Genomic DNA, 13,513 nt, shown 5'->3' on the forward strand with positions numbered 1-13,513 from the left:
CAATCTATATATACTTATGGTGTATTATAAATTCCAGATCGGAGTCCGACGCAAACCTGCCACCAAAGAAAAAATCAGCATACAGTCTCGCGCCAAACCGAGTTTCTTGTCCCTACTGCCATCGCAAATTCCCTTGGTCGTCTTCCCTCCGGCGACATGTCCTCACCCACACGGGCCAAAAGCCTTTCAAATGTCCCCATTGTCCTCTCCTCTTCACAACTAAATCCAACTGCGATCGGCACTTATTGCGAAAACACGGAGGCTCGGCTAAGGCTATTTTGGCAGAACCAATTCCTGTCACACTCCCAACGCCGAACGACACCAGAGCAGTACCCGAAAGGCCATTTAAATGTGCCACCTGTCCTACCAGCACATTTTCCTCAATGGAGACGTTGAAGAAGCATATGTCTTCGCGCCATGGTAGCGGAGAATCGCCTCCATCGCCGTTGCCAGAGGAAGAATCGGATGTTGGGCTCGTTTTCAAATGCCACCTCTGTGAAGCGGCTTTTGGTGATCGAAATGGGGCTCTGGGGCATCTGTCATCGAACCACACGGTGGAGTACGAGCAGTTGGTGTCAAAGGGTGCCTTGGATGCGGCCAGCGATAGAAGCGAAAGCGCTGATGATGACGATAGGGGAAAGTTTCCAGACCATGCCAACAGAAAGGTATGTTGAATAAATACCACACAGATTTTTGGACATTAACCAAAACATGACAGTTCTTCCATATTCTTTAAAGTTTCGTTAATATTTGTGAATATACTATATATATCAATCATAAACTCAAGCTATTTTATATATTGACATACCTTAACAATGTATGATACCTCTATTTCAGGTGGTATGCGCGTTCTGCGTGCGTCGTTTCTGGTCAGCCGAGGATTTGCGTAGACACATGCGCACACACTCCGGAGAACGACCTTTCGCCTGCGACCTCTGCAGGCGCCGCTTCACCCTCAAGCACAGCATGCTGCGTCACCGCAAGAAGCATCGAGAAGAGGCGACTGATGACGAAGAGACCACCCCATCTGATACACCGATCGAAGCCTCTAATGGGTAAGTACTGTATTTTTATTTATTTAGACAACAGAAGAAAATTCACAAGATGGCTTCCGGCATTTCAAATATACATTAACAACTAGATACTCATTCAAAATTTCGTTTATTTAGATTGGTTTTCATGGTGTTTTCCCCGGGTTCAATTTTAGCTCAAAAACTTTTTTTTTAATTAACATGAAAAAAATTTTAGCTTCAATCCGTACAAAAAGTGTTTTTGTTAATTTTATTATTGTTTAAAAAAATGTTTTTGAATCCGTTCAAAAAGTGTTTTTCTTAATGTGTAAAAAAGCTATGTTAATAAAAGACAATAACAATAAAATTGCTACGTGACGTAAAAAAATATATCGGCCAATACTGCCTGCCATACTTCATGGTTACTTGTACAATAAAATTAGTTTTACCAGTTCAAAATTTCAATAAGTATAAATTGATTAGTACTTTTCGTTTTAGTTATCGGTACCAAGACGACGATGGCTCCGGAAACGAGATCCCAAACAACGTGAACAACAACAACTCACCACCTTCCCTGCCCTACGATAAGAAAATCAAACTGGACATGTCACGGAAGTACTCCTCCGAGGAAAACGAAGGCGAAAACGGAAGCGACCTCATCGGTAAGCTTCTGGGCATTCCGGACAAGACCATCATCAATAAACTTCTATCGTCCGCCGACGAAGCTGCTAAGTTCCTGGGAGTCAACAAATGAGAGTACGCTTTAGTCCTCGTCACACCAGCCAGGCTCATTCTGGCCCCGCGAGGACTAAAAATCAACTTGAGTACAGCGCCACCTAGTGGCGAGTAGCGGCATCGCGTCCTTTTAAATACTAAAAAAACACATTCATTTATTTGCATATAAGTGTGATGAAACCGTATAATAATAAGAGGATTCCTGTATTATACACGTTTAGATTTCTTATGCTTTAAACAACGAACGATTGACATCGATTCAACGCCATCTACCGCGTAAATATCGCTTCGGGTGCCTTTACATGCCTTATATAATCTATACCGTCCTCAATGCCTTGGGTTACGAAGTTGTGCCAGTTTTAAAGTACATTATAAAATTTAAGGAACACTAACACTTTTGCATTTCCATCTAGTCGTCTCTCTTCATTTCCCATCTTATTCTGCAAACCCAAATCTGTCTAGTCAGTCATTAATTGTGCTTACCAAACAGTTTCGAATAAGCGTAACTCTTAACCAACCTACCAATGAGTAGAGTTAAGGAATGTAGTCTTAATTTATAATATTTTCTAACTTTTTCAATTCTAGCGTAAGTTCCTACGGCGATTTACCAAAACCCCGTAAGAAATTTTTACGTTTACTTTCAGAATGTAAATAATTATTATCTATGGCCGTGTTTAGTGGTAGTTCTATATGGTCTATGGTTTCTATTGTGCGGGGTTTTCGCTCGCGATGTACCGGTCATGTTTATAATAAGTAAACTTTATTTTGCTCAAATTTATGGCATTTCTTTTAAAACAAAGACTAAAATTATTTAAGAAGTTAGGATCTCGTGTTTATTATAATTGTGTAACCAAAGTTTCGGTGGACTTTAAACCATCAGTAATGTTTTTGACAATTTTTAACTTTTCGTTACTTTGTTATTGAAAGATTTATTTTTTTAATTTTTGTATAGTCGATAAGTATTTTGGTGCAGCAATATTATTAGGTGGGTTAAAAACTCGATAGTTTTAAATTATAATTTAGTCTTAGGGATTTCAGTCTCCTTCGTGGATTGACGAATCATACGCTAGAATATACCTAAGTCCAAAATGCTTTGTAATATATTAAACGCATATAATATACCAAATATACAGAAAATTATCTAAGCTATGAGCGTAGTGTTTAAGAAATAGTTATTAATATATTTCTGTGTTTCGCTTCAAAGAGTTCAGCAATAATAATCTGTGTAATTCAATGTCAAAATGATACCGATTTATGTAATTGTCACCTTAATTTTAATTAATGACAACCCTGCTTACTGTCAATTATAGATAATGTAATTTATTTTTATTCTGTTAAATTTAGTATTCGATAATGTTCCGAAAATTAAATGTTATGTGTTAGAATAATCTCGTATATTAAGGGTAAATTTAAGGATTTTGGCAACACCGCTTGGCCTTGGGATAGTAGTGTGTTTAATATTTACTATTACCTAGTATGTAGCTAGTTAAAGATATAACAAGATGCATGACATATTCAATATTATATACTTAATTATGTAAGAGTTTTTACTATTATTCACTTTGCCTCTCTTTCTTCATGCAATATGAGTGTTTTTAAGACGTTTTGTGAAATACATTATGATTTATAATACAATAAAGATGTATTGCTTTAGTTGTTTGTATCATTTACTCACAATAATCTTTAATTTTTATAAAATTTAGCTAAGTATGCAGATTAATAAAAAATTTTTTTCAAGTATAATTTTAAAATAATATCATTAATAACGAAATCAAATAATTGTCTTGTATATTTAAAATAGCAGTAACGTGAACTTAGCATGTGTACGTGTGCCTAGTAAATTAGGATGTTTTGGGGTGTTGAAGCCAACAAAACTTACAGTAATAAATTATTTACATTAGCATACTTCATAATATCTTAACATTCTAAAATATCGTGGCAAAATTATTCTAAATTTCTAATTTTGATTTAATTTAAAACTTAGTGGAACTTAACCAAATTCATGCTCATTAGTTCCGAGCGGTTTGATCCCTTGCGTTGAGATGTGGGATCTTTCCATCTTCAGCCGCATTTACTATGGAGTGTTTAGAAGAGTTGTTCGGATTAATACTTGCAGCTGAGTTTTATAATCGGTTACAAAGCAGAATACATAATACAACTGAGGCATTTATTTATAAGGCAGTTCTTGCCGCACACCACCACCATGAGAGAGGTACACCAAGCAACCTTTAAAATTGATTCCGAAATACTAACCAACTAAGCCAACTGTCTTTTGCCCCCTGTTCTATAAAAAAAATGTCAAAGACAAAACATGAAGAATAGGTGTTACGTTGCCCAACTGAGTACGAAAAATTTAAATCAATTCTTTTTCGACACAGGGTATAAATAAATAATTATAATTGTATCGACAGATTCGGGAATAACGTATTTGTATCAAATCCGCAGAAGTAATAATTAATGTGAATTTGTGGGACATAACATAATGATGCTACTGAACACTAGATGTCGCTATTCAGCACACAGAACTACATTTGATCGGTATCTGTGGTATTTTATACATCATTCTTTATCTATCTTTTAATAAGTTTTGACTTATATTGATATTTCTTTTTAAAAATAATAAATAAAAATAAATACTATCTTTATAAACCTAGTTTATAACAATTATTTATAATTTATAATAATAAAATGGCAACACAAAATAGATGACTGAAGATTTGAAGGAATTTGAAGAAATAGAAAGAAGTCGCTAATTTATGCCAGACGGCGTCTTTATTTTCAGATGCAATCGTTATGTTGTTTAAGTTAAGGTGGTAATTGTGAAAGGTTACGAGTCGCCCTTGGATTTATAAACATTTCAAAGCTAATACTTCTTACGGTAAGGAAACGTGTAATAAATTTGTATTTATCGTTTGAAAAGCTTTACTTATTTCCTATGAAATCAGAAATGCATTTCTAATAGTGACGTAGAAATACTGCACCGATTATCATGTACATTTTATGCTTCCGTTGAATATGTAATGTATTAAATAACATCTGTATTTGTGTACGGCCTAACAGTCGTTAAAACTTAAAGCGAATGTTATTTTTAGCTATAACAATTTCTAATTTTGCAGTAATTTAGAAAATACGAAATCAATATGGGGGACCAACAATTTTTCCTAAAATGGAACGATTTCCAAACAAATATGGTGACATCGTTTAGACATTTACGAGACGAGAAAAGCTTTACTGATGTAAGTCCACTTTTTATTTACCTTGACTTAGATTTACACTCTCAAAATTATTAATAGAATTCACACAATGTTATTTTACTTTCATTGTTGTCCTAGCATTAAAATGCACACAACATAGCTGCTATTCACTCATATCAAGGCCTCTGCCTCAAAGTAATTATTATTTACCATACAAATAATATTCTACTACATTTAAGGTTGCAAGGTAAACAAAATACATATATAGTTGAATATTTTTCAATTTGTAATGGAATACTTTCAACTCCTGTAACTTTATTTCCTGTAATCAGTTATGTGTAAATTTTCATAAAATTACTTTTCTCTGGTTTCTCAGATTGAGTTTCTTGGAATTCATACTCATTTTGATTGCAATTAAAACATATTTATTTTACTCGACTTTATATATAATACTTTGTGATAGGTTTAGTAGAATATTAAAACTAAGAAAATCAAAGCAAACCCGTAAGTTTAATCTATTTATTATCTCTAAGTAGAAATTGTTAAAAACTACTACAATTTATCTAAAATCTTTTTGTGACGAATACATTTTCAATAGGAATATAATGAATCTTGTGTTTGTTTAGTATATTTCTAGAATATAATGGTATCTCAATGCTATCAGGTGAGCAGATGATTCTTTTATTTTGGAGCAATTTTTGTTTTAGCAGGTACATGTTTAAAATTAAATTAGGTAAGCTACTGACCAATCTGAGCTTTGTACCTCAAAACTGGCAATTCATACATTTAAAGAAGTGTGTATTGTATATTTAAATGTTTTAGGTAACACTAGCTTGTGAGGGACAAACATGCAAAGCCCACAAAATGGTCCTGTCTGCGTGTAGTCCTTATTTTAAAAGTTTATTAGAGGTGAGCACTGTAATATTGTTATTATTATACACTCAAAACCGTTAACAATGATAACATTTAGCACAACATACCCTTTATATTGACCAAAATCAAAGGTCCCGGCTGAATTCTATTGTATTAGGTATTTAATTATAACATTATAATAGCTATTAGGACTATTGGTGTTTTTGACCAATTATGAGTAGACCCTTAGATGTCGTTGTAACAGATTTTGACTGTATATGGAATACTTTCATTAGCTGCGAGTTATTAAAGAGATAGCTAAAAAGTAATATACTTATGTTAGCTTCGCTATAAAAATAGAAGTATTTATAAGCTTTGCTTGTTCATTAATGAGCAATATGGTCCCAAATTGGACTATAGGCTTGTCAGAAATGCATATTTTGGTTTAATTCAATTTTTAATTGATTTAATGGATTTATCAATTATTCCTACATTTAATTTTATTTGATTTCCCATACAAGTTGTGTCTGAACATTGCATCTGTTATATGGGATATTTTAATAATGGGAATTTATTGCAGTCAAAGCATTTTTGTTTTGAATAAATGTATAGTTTTGTGATTTATACCAATAACAAAGGATACACATTTGTAATCATTACAGATATGTTAAACAATTCACAGATTCTGTTGAGTTATTTAGTTAGTTAGTTAGTTGAGTTAAGTTATTGTACATAATTTGCTGTCATTTGATAATAGTAATACTTGCTACTTCATCATTAACAAAATTCCTTATGAATTTTTCCAGCACATATTTGAAACATAACAATCTAGTTGTATACAATAGTGTAATGTCTTTTCTCAACAAAAATAAATAATTTAAATTGGTTTCTGCCATTAATTTCAGATACTTTCCATATGATATAGAGAAAATATAGATTGAATATTCTCTATATATTCATACAGAGAATATAAATTTCTTTTATATGTAATTTTTTTATGTAATAGGAGGCACATCTGATGTTAAGTGATACCACCCCTCACATTGCCAGAAGGCAATGTGAGGTTGCCAGCCTTTTAAGAATAGGTACACTCTTTTCTTGTAGGGCCCTAAATCGAATTAGTAGTACTTTAGGTGGCAGCTGGTTCCACATAGTGGTGGTGCCCGGCAAAAACTAAATTTCTTAATTCTTAAATAAGATCAGTGGTTGATAGATGTCTCATCTTTCTCTTGCTGATTTAGGGATACGATTCAAAATCTGTAGTCTTGACTTCTGTTTGACAATATCTATGATCAGCATATGTGACTCACCTAGACCGGATGAGATTCAAAATACAATACGCTTTGACGTGCAGCAGAAATAGCGGTCTGTCTCTATCTTGAGGCCTATCCTTAATATTCTTAAGGATTTATCATATCCGGCCATTCATTATTTTGCATTTACCACGGAGAGTGTTCAGAGATGTTGTTAGGATTACCTGCAGGCGAGTTTCATCCTCAGATGTCATGACATAATACGAAATACATTGACGTCCGCCATTCCAGAACTAAGCCTTTTTTAAAGGAAGGTTCAAGGAAACAGATTCTTAAAAGGCCGGCAACGCACTCGCGATCCCTCTGACATTAACTCTTAATGGGTTATGGGCGACGGTTTCACTTAACATCAGATGAACTGTCTGTCCGTTAGTTTGTTATATATTAAAAAAAACCATATCATTATCTTTTACAAACTTATTTACCGTTCAATCAGTCTGAGCGATATTGTGTGCTTTTTTGATATGTCCATCTCTCAACAGAACTTTTCAATTCAAACTACTGATTCTCGATATTATATATATTTTTTTATTATTTTATATAATCACAATATATAATATATAATAAATAATATAAACAATATAGAAAACATCTGTGGTTTGTATTAATGTAACCATAGCAGTCTTGTTTAGGAGACCGACAAATGCATATTTAATTAGGTTTTTTAATAAACAATTTATGTTGGTTAACGTTAGGCTATGTAATATCTGATTGGGTATTCCATTTATTAAGGCAGTAGCAAATACCTCAACGTTCTTAGTATATAAATAAGATATACAACAATATGAGTATAACTTATTTTATTATAAAAGAATACACTCGGTTATAACACAATATACAAAGCCAAAACAGATTACATTAAAATAAAAAAATGTGTGCGTGTACTAGTACACACCTAAGAAGTGAAACTTCGTTATGACCTTATTTTTGGGAAAATGTCTACTATATGGAACTGTACAGAAATTGGTTAAATAAAGTTAAATTAGATACAGAAAGTTTAACAAAAGGCTTTTATTATCATAGAATACAAATAATACATTTATTTTATTTTACCTTATTACTACTAAAATTATTACAGAATTTCATTAATTGTAGTAGAATTATTACTATCATTGTTATCATTATTATTTAGTTTTGTTGTTAATGGCTTCGAATCAACCGTGGTAGGGATAAGTAAAAGAAGGCTCGTAACGGAAAAATGTGACGCGTAACCGAAAAATGTGACGGTCAATTTTTTCCCAACGCCGATAAAGAAGTTTCACTTCAATAAAATATATACCTGTTGAAGGTAGAGATTTTACCTTGTAAGATTTACAGCTAGTAGACATTTATAAGAAAATACCTTTAGTAAGTTATTGCCTGTTTTGGCTTCATCCTGTTGTAGATTTGTATATTTAACATATTAGCTCTGTTGCACACGGATAATGTAGCAATGGTGAACGGGTTTTTGAAATTCAGTTTTGAGTTATTGCAAACGTACAAACTATAGATACCGGCAAACATCTTGAACGATTTTTAGATATCACTGGGGGGGGGGGGGGGCGTGTCAATCGCGTGATTGGTGAATCAATTGACGTCTGTATCCCGCGCTGCGTTCGATGCGATAGATATCTGTACATAGATTAAAATTGCGTATTATATACTTTTTAAAGGACAGTCTTGGCAGCATATCAACACCTCCTCCTATCTTAAATATGTCAAATTGTTAAAATTTCCAGGAGAATCCCTCAAAGCATCCAATAATAATACTGAAGGATGTGTCTTATCTCCACCTCCAAGCGATACTAGAGTTTATGTATGCAGGTGAAGTTAATGTCTCGCAGGAACAACTGCCCGCCTTCCTTAAGACAGCCGCGAGGCTTAAGGTAAGAACATTCTCCAATTGCTATTATATTATATGCTATTAAGTAAGAACATATACATCACTATGTCTATGTGAGCATTTAACATCCGCTCGCACGATGATGGACAACATCGCGAGAAAACCGGCTTGCCTTGGACCCAAGTGCGACGGTGTGTCAGGCACAGAAGGCTTATCATCTATTTGATTTACAAATGATCATGAAACATATACAGAAACCTGAGGCCCAGACTTGAAAAGGTTTAAGAACACACAAAGTTCACTGTTTAACGGAATCTGTATAAAAATAATGACGTGACTTAATTATCATACTTAAATTACACTGTTTCATAATCATTTGTCTCATGTCGGCTTTTTGAGTGTAAGGCAGGTTTTCTCACGATGTTTTCATTTATCGTTCGAGCGAATGTTCAATGCACACTTAGAAAGTCCATTGGAGCACAGACGGGGATCGAAGCTACGCCCTCAGGGATTAGAATCGCACGCTGAAGCCACTAAGCCAACACTTACACATTATATTCTGAACTAAAAGAGTCTCCAACGATAATATACTATTAAACAAGACAGGACTAAATTGTTGCCGTTTTGACTTTTATATTTTTAGTAATGATCTTTTTTAATAAACAATTACTTTAATTTTTTTTTTAAATAAATTAATGTTTAATACAGATTAATAAGGGAGCGTTTAAGTATTATGTCACGCAATTTTGGGATTTTTGACCCCCCCCCCCTCATGTAACGCGCCGTAACGTTTCTGTTTCCAATAGTAAAATGTTTTGTGACCAACTCCAGTGACTCTTTAAACCTAAAACTTACCATTATGTGGTGTAAAGTACTGGGAAGTGGAAAATAATATTAACAACTCGTTACTCCCCCCGCCCCCCCAATTCGTTACGTAATACTTGAATTCTCCCTAACTCTCTACTTGTCGTACTGTTAAATAGCCCAATACATACCTTCGTATAGTTTAACAGTTTATAGTAATTGTATGATGGCGTTTAAGTCCGTATTCAAAGATTGCCAGTTCTGTTAAGACATATAAATGTCGCAGTAAAGTACTTAAATCAGAGAGTTAATTGAATCTCTAGACAGTTAATTTAAGATCGATATCCAATCAAGTCGCTAAAGTTCCGTCACACAAGTGAGTGAACGAAACGTTTAACGAGTTTCCTAAACGTTTCCTAGGCAACAACACTAACCTAACCCAACCATTTAGGTACATAATAAAACAAAACACGGAATTTCCAAGCTCTCAGTTCTTCATGATCACACCGAAATCACAATGACAAATTGTGTTACATTGTTAATCAACTCGCTGGCTTTCGGTCAGACAGATAGTTAAACGTTTTCGACGCTGCTTTATTTAAATCAAAATGCTAGCGACTGGATTGAATATCGATCTTTAATTAACTGTTTAGAGATTCAATTAACACTCTGATTTAACTACTTTACTGCGACATAAACATTTAGATTTGATTCCGCAATAATCATTTATTTTCTCTGGATAACTCCTATTTTGACTGACAATTTACAAAAACAAAAAACGAACAATAATTCGCCAAACAAAAACAAATAATGTTTACTGAAATTTATTACAGGTTAAAGGTTTAGCTGAGCCGCCTCCACAGATGCCCAGCATCAAGCGGGAAGGCTAACACACACACATGAACACAAATCTGTGCGTGGACACTTGCTAATTTCTCGACCACATTTATATTGTACTGTGTTCATTCAGATATATATAACCAGAAAACCGTATATAAAACATTTCTATATACGAAGTGATTATGTGAAGTCAACAAAGAATTCATGTAGTTTAGATAATTAAATTTTATTTTCTATATAAGACATACATATATTTTTATAGAATTGTGTCAGAAACTTTATTTAGCAAGTGTCCACCGAATTCCACCAATATTTCCATGCTAGCAATAAAGCTGTGAGAAAATTTTAATAGAAAAGTTATTTTTGCACAGATTGCTGTGAATATTTAATTAATTCGGTGGTGTGAGATGGTTTATAGAACATTATCGGGTCTAAGTTAGTTAAAAGTTACCCAAAGATAGATATTTCAAATCCAGTCACAAACGCCAAGGAAATTGTTATGTTTAAGAACTGTCATAATATGTTTTCTCTGAACATGTTTGAAAGTGCAGCTTTTAAGCCAGGGTGTTGGCCGGTAAGAACGTCGCTGTCATGGTTATTAGTGTTGCCAGTAAAAAAATTAATCATTATAAAAATGTGGTTTGACAGTTCTTAAATTTTTCTTCTATTTCGATCACGAATATAATTTTTTGTGTTTTTTAACCAGCCAAGGCTCACTACGGACGGGTTTTAAAAATTACATTTCTAATCTGTCAAATCACTTTTTTTTTATAAAAAGTTTTGACAGCCAAAAGTAGTGCCCGGGTTTAATATTTATAATGGCTACAAAACAATACCATCTCGCATTGCCATAGCAATAAGGCATTTTTAATTTGGTCGAATTATTTCTTTTTGTGAATAAGGTGTCTCGAATTACTTTCCATCAATGTTAACCTAAATATATAAAAATATTTTCGTAAACATTACCGTTTTTGTATTCAATGATTGGTAAAGTCTGTGGGCAAGTGTCAAATTCCTAGTTCTCACCGGACCGGTCAATTCGAATGTCAACGTCAATGTCAAATATTGACAGTTCATTGGTATACACAATGAATATTGACAAGTACAAATCTTTTCGCTGTTATTGTATAAATTCTTGTTAATCAAAAACTTCATATTAATTTCAGGAATTGAAAATAAATCCGATAAGGTATAAATTTAATAATTTTACGTGTGTTTAAAAACCACAAACACTTGCCTACAGCCCTTAATGTTAGCCGAAGCCTTAGAATGAGTTACCCGCAACCAAAGTGTAGAATATTCACATCGTGAGGCGCGCTGACACTGTACCGATGGTTGCCTTAATTTGGTGGATTTCACTATTCTGGTTTAATATATGGCGCTGTCATTGTCAGTTGCAATGTTGCTATACACTGTGGACTGTCAGGCGAAACGTCATTTGCAATTGACACTAATTCTATCGAGTTTGACATTTACAGATCTCACGTAAGCAAAGGACTTTTTGAATTCCAAATAGCAGTTATGACTCGGTTTTGAACTTCATGTGATGGTTAAATATAGTTTGTAATATGAATCACAAGACAAAAGACGTTTCTAATCGATTTTTTTATACAAATCAAACCGGGGAAGTAACTGTTTTCATTAAACCAGAAAAGTGTACACCGAGCCTTAATTCTGCTTTAGAATAAGTGTTGTCAACAACATGCATAATAATTGCGCAAGCGATTTATTAACTTTAAGGTCAAATTTAAACGAATCCCTTTCTAAAGCTAAAATTCATAGACAAGTTTCGTAGCGGTCTGACACCTGTCAAAATCTCGACTCGACCACGCGACTTGTCTGTGCCTTTTAGTAATTTGTTTAAGATTAAGTCAATCGAGATATTATTTTCTCAGGCGTAGTTAGTGTTTGCAAATTGTTAATTTAAATAATAAGAGGCCGATAATGCAACGAGAACTTTGCGTTCTAACCCATCTGAACGCTCTAGTTTTGGCCGAAATTTATAAAGTGTTCAACCGCTAGGAATAAGCTTATTTTCTTGCTCAATGTAATCTCAGTAGTAGTAGTTTAAAATACAGACTTACCATTACCACCTTATGACTAGCTTAAGAGCATTTCTGAGCTCCGGGGCTCAGAATTTACCCATATTAGTTCTGGACTAAGCATTTACTGGACCCATGCTAAGCTGAGGCAAGTTAATACGTTGATAATTAATATCACTCATAAAATTTGAAAAATCAGTATGCTTTATAACTTTCAGCCTGACTCTAACAGTAGCTAATATTGACCATATTTAGGCACAATAGTATGTACACAACATATCATATTGGTTTTTAAATAATTCGGCTCTCCATCAAATAATTTTAGTCTAATTCGTACGGAAATAACTTTCCGATTCGTTTGTTCGAAAGTTATCTATGGTTTTTTTATAGACTATGTAATATTAACTACGTCTTTACTATAAGTTTTTATTTTTATATTTCTCGTCAATGCGATGAACTGTATTTTTAATTAGTACAAATCGTGTCCATAGAGTGCAATGTCATAAGGACTCGTATTCTAAAACGTCACGTCGAAATTTCTTCTCGCGAGCTGTCAAAATGACAATTGACATTCAATGTGTATTTACGTTTAGAATGGCGGTTGTTTTCTCGTGTGACTCCGTATCCAATATAAAACGGCTAGAATGACTGGAATCGGTTACAACGATTCCTTATCACTTCAGTATTTTATTGCTTTTGTTTCATTCCCTTGCCTTTGTTAAAATAGTTGTTGTATAAATGTAAAACTGTAATTTAGACAGAGTATGAAAGCGATAAATGAACACGTCGAATAGTTGTAATGAAAGATTTGTAATTTTAGATTATAATAAAATGAAAATAATGTTTGTTTTTATTTATTACTTGATTCTGGGATTTTAACTACAAAACAAAGCAAACGAGA

General features: G+C 33.5%; 2 protein-coding genes across 3 annotated transcripts in view; both read left to right on the top strand.

Annotated features, from left to right (window-relative positions):
• LOC123714024 overlaps positions 1 to 3,356 on the top strand; it is a 30,187-nt gene extending 26,831 nt beyond the window's left edge. For both annotated transcript variants that reach the window (XM_045668026.1, XM_045668027.1), the window contains 3 exons: positions 38 to 665; positions 838 to 1,055; positions 1,509 to 3,356. In XM_045668026.1, coding sequence (XP_045523982.1) covers positions 38 to 665; positions 838 to 1,055; positions 1,509 to 1,764 — 1,102 coding nt within the window. In that variant the 3' untranslated portion in view covers positions 1,765 to 3,356. The remainder of the gene's footprint in view (positions 1 to 37; positions 666 to 837; positions 1,056 to 1,508) is intronic.
• A 1,083-nt stretch (positions 3,357 to 4,439) lies between these two features.
• LOC123714128 (longitudinals lacking protein-like) lies at positions 4,440 to 13,453 on the top strand. The gene is made up of 5 exons (XM_045668280.1): positions 4,440 to 4,623; positions 4,862 to 4,981; positions 5,762 to 5,848; positions 8,823 to 8,969; positions 10,564 to 13,453. Exons 2-5 carry the CDS (start codon positions 4,886 to 4,888, stop codon positions 10,618 to 10,620), a joined length of 387 nt encoding a protein of 128 aa, XP_045524236.1. The 5' UTR covers positions 4,440 to 4,623; positions 4,862 to 4,885; the 3' UTR covers positions 10,621 to 13,453.
• Positions 13,454 to 13,513: the final 60 nt, after the last annotated feature.

Source organism: Pieris brassicae, chromosome 9 (assembly GCF_905147105.1).
Source record: "Pieris brassicae chromosome 9, ilPieBrab1.1, whole genome shotgun sequence".
Lineage (NCBI taxonomy): Eukaryota > Metazoa > Arthropoda > Insecta > Lepidoptera > Pieridae > Pieris > Pieris brassicae.

Bases quoted from the DNA above. Each gene is read 5' to 3' on its own strand.
- LOC123714128 (XM_045668280.1), top strand. From the start codon at position 4,886: ATGGGGGACCAACAATTTTTCCTAAAATGGAACGATTTCCAAACAAAT. The intron at 4,982-5,761 runs GTAAGTCCACTT...TAAATGTTTTAG, and splicing joins ACGAGAAAAGCTTTACTGAT to GTAACACTAGCTTGTGAGGG. The intron at 5,849-8,822 runs GTGAGCACTGTA...TAAAATTTCCAG, and splicing joins ATTTTAAAAGTTTATTAGAG to GAGAATCCCTCAAAGCATCC.